Source organism: Cervus canadensis, chromosome 10 (genome assembly GCF_019320065.1).
Source record: "Cervus canadensis isolate Bull #8, Minnesota chromosome 10, ASM1932006v1, whole genome shotgun sequence".
NCBI lineage: Eukaryota > Metazoa > Chordata > Mammalia > Artiodactyla > Cervidae > Cervus > Cervus canadensis.
The window spans coordinates 63,330,844-63,351,627 of record NC_057395.1 but is presented as its reverse complement, the minus strand read 5'-3'; the positions used below and the strand labels follow the sequence as shown (position 1 = coordinate 63,351,627).

The 20,784-nt window shown below is 47.0% G+C and overlaps 1 protein-coding gene and 1 non-coding gene across 2 annotated transcripts in view; one reads left to right on the top strand and one right to left on the bottom strand.

The window, feature by feature from the left end:
- The window catches only part of MMP24 (matrix metallopeptidase 24), a 53,294-nt gene extending 34,574 nt beyond the window's left edge, over positions 1 to 18,720 (bottom strand). Inside the window, exon 1 of the mRNA XM_043479411.1 lies at positions 18,394 to 18,720. Coding sequence (XP_043335346.1) covers positions 18,394 to 18,612 — 219 coding nt within the window. The 5' untranslated portion in view covers positions 18,613 to 18,720. The remainder of the gene's footprint in view (positions 1 to 18,393) is intronic.
- TRNAG-CCC lies at positions 9,826 to 9,898 on the top strand. Its single transcript has one exon. It is a non-coding gene; the product is annotated as a tRNA-Gly (tRNA).
- Positions 18,721 to 20,784: the final 2,064 nt, after the last annotated feature.

Here is a 20,784-nt window from a genome sequence, read left to right as displayed (position 1 = left end):
AAAGTGTTAGTCTCTCAGTTGTGTCTGACTCTTTGCAACCTCATGGACTGTAGCCCACCAGGCTCCTCTATCCATGGGATTCTCCAGGCAAGAATACTGGACTGGGTAGCCATTCCCTTCTCCAGGTGATCTTCTGGAGATCCCAGGTTCAATCCCTGGGTCTCCTGCATTGCAGGCAGATTATTTACCATCTGAACTACTAGGGAACTCAAGCAAGGAGCATCTCAAAGCCAACCAGGATCCATTATGAAGATCACAGAGTCTAGCTCAGCAGTGTCAGGAGTTAGGATCTAAGTACTCAGACCTTGGCCAATGTCTAGGTCATGGATGAACACTGGAATGGATATGCTTTCTCTGGATTCTGCTTCCCTCCTGGTTCACTGGGGACAATCCTCAGGGCTCAGGGGCAGACGCCTAAGAGCAGAAATGGGAACAGAAGGGGCTGGCCAAATGACAGCTCTAAGTCAGGGTCATTGATATTGGACCTGGGGTGTGTGTGTGTGTGTGTGTGTGTGTGTGTGTGTGTGTGTGTGTGTGTGTGTGTGTGTGTGTGTGTGTGTGCATTAGGGACCAGACAATTCCAACTGTGTTGATATTGGACCTGGGGTGTGTGTGTGTGTGTGTGTGTGTGTGTGTGTGTGTGTGTGTGTACAAGGTGGAAGGCTAAATCCTGTGCATTAGGGACCAGACAATTCCAACTTCCGCTGTTTAACCCTGTCTCTACTATTCACCTGCTCTGTGACCCAGACAATCCTCTGACTTCTCTGAGCAGAAGTTCCTGATGTTGAAGCAAGTCTTCTACACTGCAGTCATCCCTAATCCAGAACACTCTCTGCCCATTGACCCTTCCAGGCTATTCCTGCTGCCAACAGAGCCCATTCTCTTTAGGCATGGTAGCAAACTCATCCTTCAAAGTCCAGCTGATATGTCACCTTCTTTGGAAAATCTTCCTGGACTCTCCCTGGCAGAGCTAGTGGGCAACCCGATTCCCTCCTGTAGTGCTTACTTCTCTGCTGCTCTAGACACGACTACCACAGTGTATCACACCAACCACACCTGTTGGTTGATATGTTTTCCTCACTAGATTGGTTCCCAAGGAGCAGAGATTGCCATATTTATTTTTATATCTGCTACAGTACTTAGCACAGTGCCTGACATAATAAATAATCAGAGTGAGTGAATGAATGAACGAATTAACAGCTGGTCTAGGAGGTGCAGTCTGTGTGCCCACGAAGGGATTTCATCTAGGGAGGTTTAATGAGTAATACACACGAAAGCACTAAGAACAACCCATGGTATTGATTCGGAGCTGAAAAAACTATTTGCTGAAATTCCATCTTTTGTGGTTTGATTTTGCTTGATGAGGCAACAGGCTCCATGGTCCCAATTAAAAAAAGATAAAATTCGCTAAAGGAAAGAAGCCCCATTCAGTTTTAAACAGAATGACCTAACTTTCATCTTTTTACGCCTGGATCCATTAATCCATCACCAGCCACGTCAGAATTCTAAACTTTACAGCTCAGTTAACTAACTCTAAGACGACGTCTGTCACCCTTTAAGTGCTGAAAGAGGTGTCAACGCACAGGAAAGTGAGAAAGATCTCAGAGTGCGAGCAGGGACCAAAATAGCTGGGCTGAGCCGGAGATGCAGTGATCACAGGCAACACCGCGTGATTGGTCCGCTGGCCAGAAGGCGGGATTCTGGTTCGGGCGAAGCCTAAGCTGAGAAGCGGAAGCGGAGACGTTGAGCGGTAGTGGCAGGCAAAGGAGAGAGTGGAGAATAACAAGGAGGAAAAAAAGTGGCCTGGAGTGGGAAGGGAGCGGCAGACAGCAGAGGCGGTGGTGAGGTTAGAAGTGTCAAAGGAGGCGGCCAGAAGCAGATCAACCGGTGCGCTGCCGTTTGCTCTTGGCAAACAGAGATGGCCCTGGGGGAGGAGAGAGATGGATAGGCCAAGACAGGGTGTCTCCTGGGGGTGTTCAGGAGCCTCACTCCTGGCTGGGCAAACCAGACTGTACAGGCCTGGAGCAGGGGAATGATTAAGATCCGGTGTTTGGTCAGGAACACAGAGGGTGAGAGGTAATATCAAAAAGGTCAGAGGCGAAGTCTACAAAGAAGGGACAGGCAGGAAGCTTATTAAAATGGGAAGCATGGACCGGAATGACAAACAATCAAAGATCCTGATCAAAGAGTTGGGGCAGCTGAGGTCATAACCTAGGGTGACGATGTAAGGAACAGGAACGAGGGATTGACCTCAACATGCATGGGAGGTCCAAGTCCAGTTCTAGAGGTGGTAGATGCAGTGCGTACATGCTAAGTTGCTTTTGTGTCCAACTCTTTTTAACCTGATGGACTGTAGCCCACCAGGCTCCTCTGTCCATGGGATTCTCCAGGCAAGAATACTGGAGTGGTTGCCATGCCCTCCTCTAGGGGATCTTCCCAACCCAGGGATCGAACCCGGGTCTCCTGTATCTCCTGCATTGGCAGGTGGATTCTTTACTGCTGAGCCACTGCGGAAGCCCTGTAGATGCAGACAGTGACAGAGCATGACTGAGGAAGAGTGGTCAGGAAAGTGAGGCAGCCATTCATAGGAACTGTAGCCCACGAAGAAAGATGAGGGATGTTTAGACTGGAAGGGAGGGCTGCAGGGGATAGGGCTGTCTTTAAAAAGTCAAATGGCTATGGATGAAGGAGATTTATTCTCGTTGGCACAGAGGGCCAAGCTAAGATCAGCACAGGAGATCACAGGACATATATCCAGACTCATGAAAATAAACTACTTTTTAATAGAGATGTTCTATTGGGTTGGCCAAAAAGTTCATTTGGGTTTTTCTATAACATCTTATGGAATTATAAATCATACTATAATTATAGTAACCATGATAACATTGTTGTTGTTTTAGTTGCTAAGTTGCGTCTGACTCTTTTGTGACCCCCCCATGGACTGTAGCCCACCAGGCTCCTTTGTCCATCAGATTTCCCAGGCAAGAATACTGGAGTGGGTTGCCATTTCCTTCTCCAGGGGATCTGTCAGACTCAGGGATCAAACCTGAGTCTCCTAGATTGGCAGGCAGATTCTTTACCCCTGAGCCACCAGGGAAGCCCCAAAATGACAACAATTACTATTATTAGAACATTTATTATATACCTGGCACTGTACCAGGCACTCTAGACTGCAACAACCCCACAAGGTAGAATTTATGATCCCCAGTCTGCAGATGAAGAAACAGGTTCAGAGAGGTTAAATGATTATCCAGAGCCACAAAGCTAATAAGTGGCAGGATTCAAACTCAGTTTTACCTGAAACCAGGCATTTCATGCTATCAGATCACTAGTCAGGCATCCCGTTCCCCTTCCAGGACTTTCTGGACCTCATACTCCTACAGAGCAATGCCTGATCTCAGATCACAGTATGCTCAATACCCTTTGGCTAGGTTCCTATGCCAGGCTATGGCATCAAACCAGAAGCTTCTTATGATCCAGGTTTCCTCCCTCTCCTTGGCCCACATTGTCTTTTACCAAAGAACTATTGGCTCTGCCTCCTAAACATCAAATTTGTTTCCATCTATCTGTTGATTCAGTAAGTCTTTACTGAGGACCTACTTACTAAGGACCTCCATGTCCCAGGCATGTGGGCTGGGCTCTGGGATAGAATATCAAACAAAAACACTCTCTTTACTTTCTAGCTACAGTCTTGCAGATGGACCACATCACAGTTAGTGCTATGAAAAATAAAGTAGGGTAACGACATGGCGAGTATGGGACAGCTATTTTACAGAGTAGTCAGGGAACGTCTCTGTGGAAGTCACATGAGAGCAAGGGACCTGCAGGAGGCAAAGGAATTCCAGGAAGAGGGAACAGAAAGTGCAAATACCCCGAGGCAGCTTCGAAGGCTTCCCATCAGGAGCTTTCACGGGAGGGGGAGATGGGAGGTGTAAGTCAAAGGGTACAAAGTGTCAGTTACACAAGGTGACTAGATCCTGGAGACCTACTGTTCAGCATAGTGCCTATAGTTAACAATACAGTATTATACACTTACAACATTTGCTAAAGGGTAGCTCTTAAGTTCTTAGCAGACGACGACGATGCTGCTGATGCTGATGATAGAAATAAAGAGGGCAGGAGGAAACTTCTGGAAGTCATGGATTTGTTGATGGCATAGATTGTGGTGATGGTGTCACAGGTGTATAATTATCTCTAAACTCATTAAGTTGTGTGCATTAAATATGTGCAACTTTTTTTTTAAATAGGTGCAACTTTTTGTATGTCAATTTTACCTTAATAAAGTGGTTTTTTTTTTTTAAATCGAGGCATCATGATATGGCTCCTGACTACCTCTGCAGCCTCTTTTACCACTCCCCACCTAGCACTCTGTGTTCTAACTCTTCCAGATTCTGACATACATAGTTCCTTCTATCTAGATCACACTCTTCTTTCTCTGGGGAAGCCTTTCTTGAACCCTTAACTCAGGAGTTACACCTACATCCCTGGTCAGTGTTCATCCCTCTTATCACAATTCTTTTTTTTCCCTTTAATTGTATTCAGTTATTTATTTGTTGGCTGTGCTGGGTCTCTGTTGCTGTGCATGGGCTTTCTCTAGTTGCAGCAAGCAGGGGCTACTCTCTAGTTGTGGTGTGCAGGCCTCTCATTGTGGTGGCTTCCCTTGTAGTGGAGCACAGGCTCTAGGGTGCGGGCTTAGTACATATGGTGCACGGGCTTAGCTGCCCCAAGATATATGGCATCTTCCTGGATGGGGGATCAAACACCTGTCTCCTGCATTGGCAGGCAGATTCTTAACCACTGGACCACTGGAAGTCCTCTTGTTGTTCAGTCGCTCAGTCGTTTCCGACTCTTTGCAACCCCATGGACTGCAGCACGCCAGGCCTCCCTGTCCTTTACCATCTCCCAGAGCTTACTCAAGCTCATGTCCATTGAGTCAGTGATACCATCCAACCATCTCATTCTCTGTCATCCCCTTCTCCTCCTGCCTTCAATCTTTCCCAGCATTAGGGTCTTTTCCAATCAGTCAGCTCTTCGCATCAGGTGGCCAAAGTATTGAAGCTTCAGCATCCATCCTTCCAATGAATATTCAGGAATGATTTCCTTTCGGGTTAACTGGTTGGATCTCCTTGCAGTCCAAGGGACTCTCAAGAGTCTTCTCCAGCACCACAGTTCAAAAGCATCAATTCTTCAGTACTCAGCCTTCTTTATGGTCCAACTCTCACTTTCATACATGACTAATGGAAAAACCATCGCTTTGACTACATGGACCTTTGTCAGCAAAGTAATGTCTCTGCTTTTTAATATGCTGTCTAGGTTGGTCATAGCTTTTCTTCCAAGGAACAAGTATCTTCCTCATCACAGTTCTTATCACATGGTGTTGCAGTGGAATTGCTTGTCTCCTCTCCTAGACTACATAGTGCCCGGGGGCAGGGGCCATAATCTGTCTTCTTCACTATGGTATCCCCACACCTAGCATGGGGCCAGCAGAGACACCTATGCATTGGATGAAAACAAGTTGAAGCGCTCAGGGTGAGGATGAATGATCTCTGGTCAGACTTTGCTACAGAACAGAGTTTCTCAACTCCTGCAATATTGATATTTTGGGCCAGATAATTCTGCTGTAGGGGGGCTGTCCTGTACATTGTAGGACATTTAGCAGCAACCTTAGCTTTTACAAAGAGATGCTAGCAGGAGTACCCCCCCCCCCCACCATCTGTGACAAGCAGAAATGTCTCCATTGGCCAAAGAGTTCCCTCAAGGGTGGGCAAAATTGTCCATGTTAAGAACTGTTATAAAGGGATTCTTATATAGAATATTCTGGAATATTCTCTACCACTTCTTTCAACCCTAAATTCTTCATTTTAAGGAAAGCAGTAGGCATTCAGTCAACAGCCTCCTAGAATGGGACTCAGAAGGAGAGCTGCTTTCCTTATATGAGGAGGTAAACATGAACAGGCTTCTGGTGGGGTGTGGTGAGTGGTGAGGAGCGAGGCAGGTGGAGAGGACATTTAGGGTTATGGTTAAGGGTGTACGTTCTGAAGACACAAGGCACTGGGGTCAAATCCTAATTCTCTGGTTTACTTGTTACATGACCTTCAGCAAATTATTCAGCCTCTTTACTGCGCACATCAAGCTCCATCTCCATCATGTTCTTAGCATGTGCCCCATGGAGTGGTTGTGAAGATTAAATAACTAATACGTGGTATGAAGTGCTCAGTAAAAGATAGCACTAATAATGGCTGTTATTTTCCTGATAGGTGGCAATTCCAAATCCCTCACTCCACCGCTGCAGCCCTAAACACTGAGGCTGTGTTCCCTCACTGGACAGTCTTTGCACATCATGGTCTGTCAGCATCGCATCATCCAAGGAGCTTGTTAAAAATACATGTTACCAAATGCAAACTTAGACTTATAAAATCAGATCCTCTGAAGCTGGGAACTGGGAACCTGCATTTTTAAAATATGAGCACTGGGACTACGCTGGTAGTCCAATGGTTAAGAATCCGCCTGCCAACGCAGGGGACACGGGTTCGATCCCTGGTCTGGGAAGATCTCACATGCCGTAGAGAGATTAAGCCTGTGTGCTACAACTACTGAACCTGATCTGTCAAGCTTGTGCTCCACAACAAGAGAAACTACTGCAATGAGAAGCCTGCTCATGGCAACTAGAGAAAGGTTACACGCAGCAAAGAAGACCCAGCACAACCAAAAATAAATAAATAATTTTTTTTTTTTAAAGCGAGCACCTAAGGTGACTCTGTTGCCTACTAAAGCTTGAGAACCACTGTAGTAAGGACGGCTGGGAGTGACGACTTTGTGCCGTGAAGAATGAACATGTTATGTTCAGTATCACCTCTGATCTACTAGGACAGGAAGCACGTTGCCATTTTGGAAAGCCTTCTATTAAAGTTGGCTCAAGAGCCAGCCCCTGCCTTCTGTGCCTCAACTCTGTTCACATTCCTGGGTCCTTCACCTGCCGATCTCCCCAACAGCCCTGACGTCTGCAAACAGTCCATCAGCAGTTACAGCCCCAACACTGAGACTGTACTGAGTTGTTGCAGACTGCTATCAAGCGTGCCCTAAGATCTTCCTTCCCTTTTCATTGCTATGTTAGCTCAGTCCTTACGAGTGGGTTTTGGTCTCAGTTTCCCTGTCTGGCCCTCAGGTCCTAAACTGAGATTGCCAGGACCTGAATCTTTTTCTCAAGATCTTAGGTTTCTTGAAGGACAGGGAAGCCTGTTGTGCTGCAGTTCATGGGGCTGCAATGAGTTGGACATGACTTAGTGACTGAACAACAAAAAAGCATTTAGCAGGTCCCAGCACACAGGAAGCATTCTCTCAATGTTACTGTCTGTATTTTTGCTCCCACCCTCTCCAGCAATACATGGACTATCACCTTTGGTCGTTGCTGCTGGACCGAATCACTGTGTCTCTTTGGTGACTCCTCAGAGGTTAGCCTCATCACTGTGGCAGGTAGGTAAAGGACCACTGCAACTCCTGTCCCACCAAAATCCTGCTTCTTTCTCTGCCCACACTGCTGAGGTCCCAGCCTTGCCGCCGAACCCATCTGTTCAGTTCAGTTTAGTTGCTCAGTTGTGTCCGACTCTTTGTGACACCATGCGCTGCAGCACGCCAGGCTTCCCTGTCCATCATCAACTCCCGAAGCCTGCTCAAATTCATATCCAAAGAGTCAGTGATGCCATCCAACCATCTCATTCTCTGTTGGCCCCTTCTCCTCCCACCTTCAATCTTTCCCAACATCAGGGTCTTTTCCAATGAGTCAGTTCTTTGCATTAGGTGGCCAAAATATTGGAGTTTCAGCTTCAGCATCAGTCCTTCCAATGAATATTCAGGACTGATTTCCTTTAGGATGGACTGGTTGGATCTCCTTCCTGTCCAATGGACTCTCAAGAGTCTTATCCATCACCACAGTTCAAAAGTATCAATTCTTCAGTGCTCAGCCTTCTTTATGGCCCAACTCTCACATTCACACATGACTACTGGAAAAACCATAGCCTTGACTAGACGGACCTTTGTTGGCAAAGTAATGTCTCTGCTTTTAAATATGCTATCTAGGTTGGACATAGCTTTTCTTCCAAGGAGCAAGCGTCTTTTAATTTCATGGCTGCAGTCACCATCTGCAGTGATTTTGGAGCCCCCCAAAATAAAGTCTCTCACTGTTGAAAAGAACCCATCTGAGTTATTACTGATATTTTCAAACTTCAGACTTGAGGGCTTAACCACGTAGTTTATCTAGAAAATTCAGTCATCAATAAATAACTTAAAGATTATCTAATTTAACATGCTCATTTTGCAGGAGAGAAAAATTCAACTGAGGGAGAAGTGACTTATCCAAAATCACAGAGCAAGTAGTGTGGAGTTGCTGAAATTGGAGCCTGGTGGCCCTGCCTCCCAGGAGCGTTCCCGCTGCCATGCTACACCCTCCACACTAGCTCTGGTTTGCCTCCAAACGCTGTGTTGTTTTTTTCCCCCACTTACAGCCAGTCTAAAAAGGGCTCTCAGGATCGCCCACAACGCCCAACTTAGCTTCTTGACAAACACCTTAATGGTGCAGCATTGCCTCTTGGCTGCCACCGTCTCTTGAGTGGGTGGTAAGTGCACTAGCGGGAATTCCCTGGCACTCTGCACAGTGTCCTTGGCCCACTCCCAGGAGGCCACCACAAGCCAGACAGTCGCCCTGCCCAGGGAGGTGGCACATTTGGGGTTTTGGGTCAGCCCTGGGATGTCTGAGTTTCCCAGTTCTGGGCAGGCCTCCTTCCAAGGCCCGGAGTGTAACCATGCGCTCATTCACTCTTGAGAAGCGAGGGCCCTTGTCTTCCTGTCCTTTCCAGTGCCATGTTTTCTGTCCTCTTGGGCTTGACTTAGTGATGAGTTTAGACAAGGGAAGAAGGTAGACAAAGACTGTGGTCAGGCCTTAGTTTCTCAGCTGAAATACAGACGGCTGAAGTAGTTAACCTCTAAGTAATTATATAAAGTTCTATTACTTTAGCTTGATTAGATTGAGCATGGAGCAGATCCTCTGGTTCCTCACCGCCAGTCTTAAAGTCCGAGCTCCTCAGCCCAGCACTCACAAGCCGCACAGTCTGATGCCAGTGCACCTTTCCAGCCTTAGCCTCTGACTTATGTGCCCCACCCTTCTACTGCCCACCCCACGGGCCCCCTCCTCAAGCTACTCACCTACCTGTGTTGCCCGAACACAGCCTGCAAGTTCCTTCCTCTGTGTCTTTTTTCACTCCCTCTCCCTAGAAGGCCTTTCCTACATGGATACTAGTCACCCCCTGATGACCTATTAGGTATCCTTAGAAAGGCAACCTGAATGCCACTTCACCTGGGAGGACTATCCCGGGTTAAATGGATTTCCTCTGCTTCAGAGCTTCCTTGGTAGCTCAGTTGATAAAGAATCTGCCTGCAATGCAGGAGACCTGGGTTCGATCCCTGCTTGGGGAAGATGCCCTGGAGAGGGAAATGGCAACCTACTCCAGTATTCTTGCCTGGGAAATCCCATGGTCAGAGGAGCCTGGTGGGCTACAGTCCATGGGGTCCCAAGAGTCAGTCATGACTTCGTGACTAGATCACCATCACCACCACCTGTGTGGTCCCATGTACACTCGTTGCTTACAGCGTCTTTCATAGTTCATCATAAACAGTGGTCTCCGTGCCTGTCAATCCCACTGAACTCTTATTCATGGAGCTTACTGGAGGGGGAGGTAGACATGCAGAGATGAAACGCTTCATTCCAATGGTGATAAGTAGAATGAGGGAAAAGGAGAAGGTGTTGGGAAAGAAAGCCCATGACATGGGACTTCCCTGGTGGTCCAGTGGCTAAGACTCTGTGCTCCCAATGCAGGGGGCCCAGGTTCAATCCCTGGTCAGGGAACTAGATCCCACATGCCACAACTAAAGATCCCACATACAGCAACAAAGATCAAAGATCCCTCATTGCCACAAGTAAGACCTGGCGTGGTCAAATAAATAAAATAAAATTAAAAAAAAGTAAGTATGTGACAGGAGATCTTGACCTCCTGGAGGGTGTATCATCTCAGCTGAGACCTGTATATAAGCGAAAGAGGTGAAGGTCAAAGAATGAGCACTCCTGGAAAAGAATATCTTATTGAATTCCTGAATGGGAAGAAGCCTGCATATTAGGAAACGAGAAAGAAGGCCAGGATAGCTGGAGGTTAGTTACTGAAGACTGTTAGTCACTCAGTTGTGTTCAACTCTTTGCGACCCCATGAGCTGTAGCCTGCCAGGCTCCTCTGTCCATGGGATTTCCCAAGCAAGAATACTGGAGTGGGTTGCCCTTTCTTTCTCCAGGGGATCTTCCAGACCCAGGGATTGAACCCAGGTCTCCTGCACTGCAGGCATATTCTTTACCGTCTGAGCCACCATGGAAGCCTAACCTCTCAGGGAGGTTACTGAGAAGCTGGTATAAAATGGAGCAGAGAGCTGAGGAGGATTTGGTGATGCAGGCCCTCAGAGGCCTGGTGCTGGGTACAAGGGGCTTCATGATACTGTTTGTTATACTTTCAACGTGTGTTTGAAATTTTTCCATAATAAGAATTAAAAGAAGTGGCCGTAGTACAGCAATATTAGTTTAGCCTTTACCTTAAAAACCATTTTTAGCAAAGTGAAAGTGGAAGTCACATATCAGATGTTTTTGTTTAAAAAATTTTTAATTAAATATTGCAAGCATTCAGAAAGGCATAAAAATAGCTTTTTTTTTTTTTTTTTTTTTTAAGGCCTTGGATAATCACCTATTGGCTTTGTTAAATCTTGGCTTTGCCATATTTGCTTCAGATATAACTGGCCCCTGTGTAGATTTATTTTTAAAAGGTCACTCTGGCTGCCACGGGAAGAAGGATTAGAAGTAGGCAAGAGAGGCTTGATCAGGTGGGAAGTTTCTGGAAGCCAGACGAGACAGGATGGAAGTTTAAAGTGGAGGCAGTGGTGGTGGAGAGAAGCAGTTACAGGGACGATTGGTCCAGGAGGTGGAGGTGCTAGGCTGGCTGTTGGTTCTCCTGAGGTGGGCGAGGGGAAGATGAAGGGAAGGATACCTGTTTCTGGTCCATTGCTTTTGGAGCACAGAGAATGGTGTGCATGTGAGTGTTTGTGGTACGGAAGTGTTTTAAAATTATTATTGCTAACAAAGTTGTTAATAACCATGCCTTGTTTTCTCTACCTTGTTTGTTATAACAATGTGTCTGATCTTTGAGGAAGTATTATCTTTTTTATACATGGCTTTGTGTTATCCTATAGATCATCAAAGCCTAGTTACAAATTGCCCATTAAAATGAATGCATGAGACTTCCCTGGTGGTCCAGTGGCTAAGACGCCTCACTCCCAATGCAGGGTTTGATCCCTGGTCAGGGAACTAGATCCTACCATGTCGCAACTAAAGATTCTGCATGCTCCAATGAAGATTGAAGATCCCATGTGCCACAACTAAGACCCAGTACAGTCAGATAAATAAATAAACACATATATTTTTAAAAAATGAATGCATAAAGTAATGACGAAGAAACACCAGGGAAGAACTTGAACAAAAGCAATCCTGAGGTCCAGTGAAACCGAAGGATTTGTTCCAGAATCACTCTGTTGGGGGAGGCCAGCGCTGGGGTGCACAGCTTTTATCCACACACTAGGACAGGAACACAGACCTGGGTTGTGCTAAGAAAGCTGAAAGAGCCCCAGCAGGGGCCAGCACCCAGAACAACTTGGCCTGGGTACCTCCACCCACTCAACACGGCTCTGAGCAGGTCACTTCTCTGCTCAGAAACCTTTTATGACTCCCCTCAGCCTTTGGACAAAAGCCAATTTCACAATCTGCTCTTAGCCTCCCTTTCCAGACTTTTCTCAAACACTCTCACTGGAAACAGCAATAAGTCACGGCCTCAGGCACATCAAATTCTCTACCATTTCCTAAATATGCCCCGCACTTGTGTGGAGCCTTGGTTCATGTTTTCTCTCTCTGTGGACAGCCCCACTCACCATTCTTTGTCCTTGTCCTCCCTCAAAGTTTCATCTTTGATACAACCTTCTTCCTAGAACACTCCCTGACCTCCCCAACCACATCTCCCATTTTGGTGCTTGACCAGACCTTGTTTAAGCTTCTAGCACACAGTCATCCTTCTTCAAAAAACGTACTGACTTTTGCATGCCAATCACGATTTTTTTTTTTTACTTTTTAAAAAATTTATTTTTTAATTGAAGTGTAATTGCTTTACAATGCTATGTTAGTTTTTGCTGCACAACAAAGTGAATCAGCTCTATGTTACATATATCCCCTCCCTCTTGAGCCTCCCACCCTTCCAGGTCATCATAGAGACCCAGCTGAGTGCCCTGTGCTATCCAGCTCCTTCCCAGTAGCTATTTATTTTACACATGGTAGTGTATATATGTCAATGCTATTTTCTCCACTTGTCCCACCCTCTCCTTCCCCTACTATGGACACAAGTCCGTTCTCTATGTCTGCGTTTCTGTTCTTACCCTGCAAATAGGTTCATCTGTACCATTCCAACCACTATTAAAAGAAGTTGGTCGGGAGGACTCCAGTGGTTAAGAATTCACCTTCCAATGCAGGGGAATCAGGTTTGATCCCTGGTGAGGGAACTAAGATCTCATGTGCTAAAGCACAACTAGGTCTGCACGCCTCAAATACTGAGCCTGCCCGCCTCAATTAAGACCTGATGCAGCCATGAATATACAAATATTAAAAAAAAAAGTTGGTGGGGGACACAGATAATATAATCAATTTTAAAATATTTCTCAAGTATCTAGAATGTGCCAGGCAGACACTCTGCTAGGTGTCATTGGCTGCAGCCTTATTAAGAATTGGTTCCTCTGGTTTTGAGTCTAAACTCTACCATATCATAAAGCTAGATGTTTCCTAAGATTAACCTCTATGGTACTACTATAATTTACTTGTATTTGCTCTAAAACTATCTCCTTCAGTGACTGGAATGGCTAAAGGTTATTACAATATTCCAGAATAGGACAGTTTAGTATAGAGGGGAAAACACTCAGATCTGGGACAGAAAACCCTGTTTTGGGTCCTTGCTTTATTGCTTATTAGCTCCATGTGGGTCCCTGGACAACATGTGGATAAGTCACGTCTCTCTGAGTCTCCATTTGCCCCTCTATAGAATGAGGATGATATCGTCTCTGTCTACCTCATGGTGCTGTTGCCAGGATCAAATGGGGCCACATGCATGAAAGCATCTGGAAAGTGCAAAGCACTGTAAGCTATGAGGCTGTTACAGTGACAGGAAAAAACACAGTCATAATAAGAGAAAATGAATGAAAGATACAGCAGATTAGGCTCAAGTTAGGCAAAAGGAAGAACTTCCTCATGGTGAAAAAAATTTTTTGAATAGCTGCTTTTAGGGAAAGCGTGACACTTTCTATTTATTTATTTAATTTTTGGCTGCACTGAGTGGCAAGCGGGATCTTAATTCCCCAACCAGGGATCGAACCCATGCCCTCTGCAGGGGAAGAATGGAGTCCTGGCCACTGGACCACCAGGGAAATCCCTGACAAGTTATTTTTTCAGACAAGAATGAAGATATATTGGAGGGCATGATCACATTGAAATAAATTTTTGGCTTCGGAATTTGTTAGCGCTTCCCATCCCTAGACCTAGGTGGCTAGGTGGTATTCTGCGAACATAGAAAATGCAGGAGACATGAGTTTGATCCCTGGGTCGTGGAAATCCCCTGGAGGAGGAAATGGCAACCTACTGTTGTATTCTTGCCTGGAAAATTCCATGGACAGAGGAACCTGATGGACCACACCCCATGTGGTCACAAAGAATCGGACATGACTGAGCACGCACACATACATATGCACCCCTAGACTCACTCAGGGCTCTAACTTTTCTTGACTGCAGGTGCAAATTGAAGAACTTTCTTCATCTCCCCAGAGCAGACTCTCAAAACCAGTTGAGAGAGCAGGAATCCATTAACCACTCGGACCTGGAGTCACTTTCTGTGCTCATGTGGCCAGTGGTGATTGGTTTACCCCTTTCTGCCCATAGCAACCCTCCTCAGAATTAAATTGGAAGTTAGGAGGGCCAAAAATCTATTTGTGGGACACTCAGCTAATAAAAAGAGAAAGAGATGTTTTAAATAAACCAAATGCAGGAAGCCAGTTAGAGAATCAGTGGGACCACCCAAAGTGCAAAATATAAAAGAAAGACTCAAGAAAGCAAAGGAGAAAACAGATTGAATGAATTTGGGGCGGGGGGGGCGCTTTGTCTTTTGGTGATAAAAGATTGGAAATATGAAATAAAAGCCAAGGATAGAGAAATTGCTTTCAACTAAGAAGTCAGGAGACCAAGGAAAAGTTCTACTTCAGGCTTAGTGACCTTGGGCAACTTACAGCAATTCAAGAAATACCTGGTAAGTACTGCTGTGTGCTTTCTTGGTGATCTCTAAGGTCATGGCCACCTCTTAATTCCTCTCTATTGTATGCCACCACCACTAGAAGACAGCCTCCCTAAAGAGTTGTGAAAGAACTCAAGGGTATCATCATAGAACCACTGTCAAGAGGAGCAACACTAATTTCATTGAAGGAAGGATAGGGAGGCAATGAGTCTTATCCCTAAGAAGATTTTAGAAGGCATCCTGAGACCACAGGCCCATGAGTGTCCATTTCAGATACATGTAACTCTTTGGTATAAAGGATGAAGAGCAGAATCATGGGTTGCTTACTGAGTAATTAACAACGAGCACTGAGGGACTTCCCTGGTGGTCCAGTGGCTAAGACTTCACCTTCTAGTGCATAGGGTGCAGCTTCCACCCCTGACTGGGGAACTAAGATCCCACATGCCTTGCTGTCAAAACACCAAAACATAAGACAGAAGCAATATTGAAACAAATTCAATAGAGACTTTTAAAATGATCCACGCTGAAAAACAACCACCAAACAAAACACCAACAATGAGCATCAAGAGTTGGGGACTGTGCTGAATCTAAAAACATAAAGTGGGGTGGTGGTGGTGAGGGGGTAAAATAAGTAAATAAAAACATAAAATGCTTTGGTTGGGGAAGGTCCTGCCTAAGAACACAACTTTTTTTCCCCTAAATGATGCTTAGATTTTTTTTTTTTTTTTTTAATGACAAACTGTCTGGAGCTGCCTCAAAGTGCTCCTCTGAGAAAAGAGAAGAAAATGCCTAGAGAAGTCAGGGAGAGTTTCCTAGAGAGCAGGACTTAAGCTGGAACTTTAAGAAAGGAGGCAGACAGATGCGGGGAGGTACAGATGTAAACAACATGTGTAAATGTCCAGGGAAACACAGGTAGCTTGTCTTAGGATAAAGGAGAGATGAGCTTGTCTGGAGTAAGGATGTGTATGGATGAACAGGGGGAAAGGCAGCTTCTAGTGAGGAGGTAGGGAGAAGTCAGACTCCAGAAACCTTAAAAGTCTGAGAGAGGACTAATCAATGTTATGTGCTGGCTGAAAAGCAACAATATTTCTATAAGGTCTCAATCATGTGATCCACTCCGATTCAGTGAGAGGATAATAGTGTCCAAATTATTCAGAGAAGCAGTGGATATAATTATCTTACAGAAAGTTTTGGATGATATATTAGAAACGGAAAATGGAGTCATTGTGAAATTGAGGGTGATTTTTTTTTTAAACCAAGGCCTGAGAACTCAGAGAGAGATAGAAAACAGTAGAAGAAAAGAAACAACAGTAGAATAGAAGGCAAGAAATAAACAGGTGGATACAAATAAATAGATGGAGCTGGTCACATCTCTAAATGAAGGGAGATTAAAAATGCAGGGGGCCCCAAGAGACCATGCCAGGACTTGTCTGATTTAAATTTTTTATAAGTGATCCAGAAGAAGTAGAGCAAAGTGAAAATTTCAGGACTGCAGATCGTATTAAGCCCTTTCAGGTAGGGGCATGCTCTGCCAAAGGAGAGAGAGAGAGAGAGCGTGCGCTGAAGGAAGGTACTGAGTGGGATGCAAAATGGCAGATAAACGTCACCCTGGGGAAATGTAAGGTAACAATGTGCTCTGGTAAGAATAATCCACGGATAGGGTGTTGTGTTCCAGGCTATCAGTTTTGGCCCAGGAAGGGGATCAGGGAGCTGCTGCAGATTGTTTCCTAAAGGCAGTGTCCTAATATGTTGGGGTCAGGAAGGCTGACAAAATGATGCACAGAAGTGGGAAGGGACCTAAAAACCAAAGAGGAAATCATTCTCTATTGTATAAGATGAGAAGTTTCCATATCTGGGGACAATGGTCAGGTTGACATCTATTGAAAGTTATGGCTCAAGGATAGCTAGAAAAGGGCAACTAAAATGACTCAGAGAATGAATGTGGCTATTCTAGAGGTGATCTATTGTAAGGGGGAAACTTAAGTATGAAAAAACAAAGGCTAAGAGAGGTGGAATAATCAAAGCCTTTATAAAACTGATAAAAACAAGGAGTAGGTAGCACTACTCTCTCTTCAAATCCTAACATTTTCAACAAAACAGCTTGCTCTTAATGCTTGAAATATCACAGGAATAAAAGGGTTTCAAAGTTGCGATCATTTACCCCATCTCTTTGTACTGTTGTTGTTGAGTTGCTAAGTCATGTCTGACTCTTTGTAGCCCAATGGACTGTAGCCCACCAGGCTCCTCTGTCCTTGGGATTTTCCAGGTAAGAATACTGGAGTGGGTTGTCATTTCCTTCTCCAGGGGATCCTCCTGACCCAGGGATCAAACCCTCGGCTCCTGCCACCTCTCCTACATTGCAGGCAGATTCCTTACCACTGAGCCACCGGGGAAGCCCCTCTCTTTTTGTATTAGAGGTGGTAAAGTTCAGGAAGAAAATGGCCAAGGTCACAGAAACCATGGTAGGATTAAAAGCCCAGGCCTCCTAAATCCCAGGCTGGGGTCTTTCCATCTTACCCTGTGCACCAGGGAAGACTAAAGGAACTCTACTTTTTATAGGGTATAAACTCATGAAATGCATCACTTTGAGATGAAATAAAGCTGAAAACACAAACAGGCTAAGGAAAGTTTTCACTTAAAGTCAACAGCAATTTTAAGGCCTTTGGAAGAAAACTACAAGCAAGACTAGAGACTTTCCACACACTTTGATTTGGGGGAATCATATACCCCTTTGACAGTCTGAAGAAATCTAGGGATTCTCTCCAAGAAAAACACATTTGCACATGCAAACACAATTTTATACAAGATTTCAGACTCCGATGCCCAGTTACGAATCCTTGTTCTGGCAGATTCTTCTGAACAGACTGCTTCAACAAACACACTCCATCTCTTATGATAAGTGAGGCAATTACTCTGGTATTCTTCATCAAAAAACAAACAGCCCACCCCACCCCACCCCCAAACCCACTGTCTCAACATCACTTATCAGAATTGCTATAGGTTTGAAGAGACCAAAGAAATTACCTAGTTCAATGCCCCTGCCCCGACTTGTGTGACACAGGATAATATCATGGTTAAATATGTGAAGGCTGGAGTCAGCCTGCCTAGGTTAGAATTCCAACTTCATCACTCACTAGCTGTGTGACCTTGGGCAATTCACTTAGTTCTCCGGGTCTATATCCTCATCTGTAAAATGAAATTATCTCCTAGTTTCGAGGTTTAAACGAGATAATTCTTATAAAACTTAGCACCAGGCCTGGCACATAGTGAGAGCACAGTAAACGCTAGCTGGCATGATTGTTATTATTATGCTTGTATCCATGCAGGTATTATGCATGCATCCATCCAATCCCTTCCTGGAGCTTTTGCTTGCACATGTCTGTGATGAGCAGCTCATCGCCTCCGAAGCTGGTTGAGCAGCTCCGATTGTTACAAACTTGTTCCTGTATTAGAGCGAAATCTGCCTTCTTGCAACCCTTACCCCCGCCCCTGTGGGCCCTAGTTCTGTTTTGTGGGGCCACGCAGAGCAAGTCTATCCTTCCTCCACGTGACAGCCCTTCAGATAGGAAGACAGTGATCGAGTCCTTCTCCGGTCCCCCGCCACCCCCCTCCCCCCAACCTTCCCGTCTCCAGCTCGAACATCCTCGGTTTCTTCTCCCAACCCACAACAGACTGGCTGCGCTTACTATTTACTCCCAGGCGTTGTACGGTTTCCCTCACACATAGTCATGCAGGCCACACACCCCACCGCCGCCACAACAATCCAGACCCTTCCCGCTCCGCCCCCGCCCGCTGCCCCTGTCCGCGGTGCTGAAGAGGCTCCGGGCCCCGCGGGCCTGCGCGGCCCTCCCCGGCCCCCGCCCTGGGTCGCTAGCCCGGACCCCAGGCGCCGACCCCCGGCGCGCCACCTCCGCGACCCCGGCCCCGGAGCCGCCCCCCGCCCTGCCCGGAAGCCCCGAGCCCGCAGCCCGGCCCGGCGCGCCAGCCCCACCTGCCCGGCGAAGGGCGCCTCCGCCTCGGCCGCCCGCGCCGCCCGGTCCCCGGCCCCCGCCGCCGCCGCCGCCGCCGCCCGCGCGGCGCCCGGGAGGCAGCAGAGCGCGGGCAGCAGCAGCAGCAGCCGCCCCGGGGCCCGCCAGCGGCTGCAGCGCGGGGCCAGGCCCAGCGGCGGCGGCGGCCCCGGCGCGGCGCGGCTGCCCCGGCTCTTCGGCATCCCGGCGGCGGGGCCCGGCCGCCCGGCTGCGATGGCGGCGGCGGCGGCGGCTCCGGCCGGGTCCTCCCGCTGCAGCCGCTGCGGAGCCGCCGAGTCACCGCGCCGCGGACACGCGCCCGGCCCGCCTGTCTCCGCCGCCGCCGCCGCCTCGGCCGCCAGCGCGCCCCCGCCTCCGCGCGCCCCGCCCCGGCGGGGGGCGGCCAGGGGCGCGGGGGCAGCACCCGGGCGGGACCCGCGGGGCCGCCGGCTCCGGACCAGCCTCGGGACGCGAGCCGAGGAATGGCTCTGGGTGCGGGTCGCAGAGGCCAAAAGAACAGCTCCGGAGGCAGGGTCCAAAGAGATGGAACTGGAGGAGGGGGCCCGAGGGGCAGCCCTGTGGGAGGGGGAAGAAGCTAAATAAATAATCCTGGAAACACAACCGCGCCACGGCTCTGAGGGAGGATATCTGGGATTGGGGGTCCGAAGCCAAAGGCATAGTTTTGGGGGAGAGGGTCTGAGGTGAGGCGGGGGTGACACTGGAGGCGGGGGTCTGGGTCTGGCAGAGGGGAGTGAGGCGCGCCCTGGGGTGGTGGTGAGGTTGGAGGGGATGAGCTGAAGCAATAGCCCTGGAGAAGAGGGATGAGAGGGAGGCAGTGGAGAAGGGAGGGTAGGGAGGGTGAGGGACTAAAGAATAAACCCGAGGAGCCTTTCAGGGGTAGACCTGGAGACATTAGGTGACAGTAAGGTGAAGCTCATTCTCTCACTCCCAGAGCGAGAGACACCAACCAGACATCTTTCATCCAAAACCACCCGTATTTATCGAACACTTTCTATATATATGTAGGGCTCTGGGCTACTTGGGATTAGAAGAAAAAGAAAAAGAGGCTGATTCCCTGAAGTGTAGAGATTTATAGTTTGGTGAGAAAACATAACTGGGCGGCAAACAAAATGTCAAAAAGCATACATGCGGCTGCTCCAGAGATCAAAGGGGACTATATGGGGGGGTGGTGAAGTCAGGACAGGCATTATTGGGGTCAGGTGGGGCGACTCTGGCTAAGCCTTGAAGGAAAGGCCAGATTTAGACGAGGGAAGGGGAATGGAGAAGGCAGGATATTGGGCAGGAAGGTGAGGGTGTACAAGATGTGGTTGGACCAGTAGATCTGTTTCCCTGAAGCACAGGGTTTTCCCATAGGAAAGTGCTGGGAAGTAGGGAAATAGTCCAAGACTGTAAATCCTAGGGAAATGGATTATATTCTGAAGGGCAATGGGAGTGGTGGTGATTGAAGGCTTTTTGAGCAGGATGGTGTGTGGAAAATGGTGTTTTATGGTTACCTGTAATTTGGAGGTGTCAGGCTTTGGAGTCAGATCTATATTCAGATCTTGACTCTGTTCCATTTTTATAAAATGATGCTGATATTGCTGCATAACGTTGCCGTAAGGATGAAGTGCTTGGCACCTAGTAGGTGTTGCATATTAGTTCCCATCCCAGTGTACAAAATAATGACCAGAGGAGGCAGAGAGATTAATTGGGAGATTACTGGAACTGTCTAGATACAAGGAAATGATGGTAACAGACAGAATTAGCACTTATTGAATGCCTACCATGTATTCGAGTTTGAGTAAACTCCGGGAGTTGGTGATGGACAGGGAGGCCTGGCGTGCTGCGATTCATGGGGTCGCAAAGAGTCGGACATGACTGAGCGACTGAACTGAAGTGAACTGAACCACGTATCAAGTACTGGGTTAAGCCCTTTAATGTTTTGTATCTTTAACCATGTTTCATAAGTGGCAGAGCCAAAGCAATCTGATTGCATAACTCTTTTTTTTTTTTTTCTTTTAGAATGGGGCCATAAAAAAAGAAACTTAAGAGATACTGAACAAAGGAGAGAAGGACAGAAGTTTGGAGTAATGGCAAACCCAGAAAGATGGGTGATGATATCTTTGCAGACTTGTCATAAGGAGGAACAGGCTTGAGGGAATCAACAAGGAGTTTGGTTTTAGGCTTGCTGCGGTTGAGCTGACCCCTGAGATGGGTACAGCAATGAGTTCAGAGGAGGGCGGAGAATAGATATTTTGGAAACATCCAGGTTAGTATGATAGCTGAATCTGAAGGATAGGAGTAGAAAAGAGAAAAGACTGAGGAATCAGGGTTGTGAAATACATATGTGTTAGTTGCTCAGTCATGTCCAACTC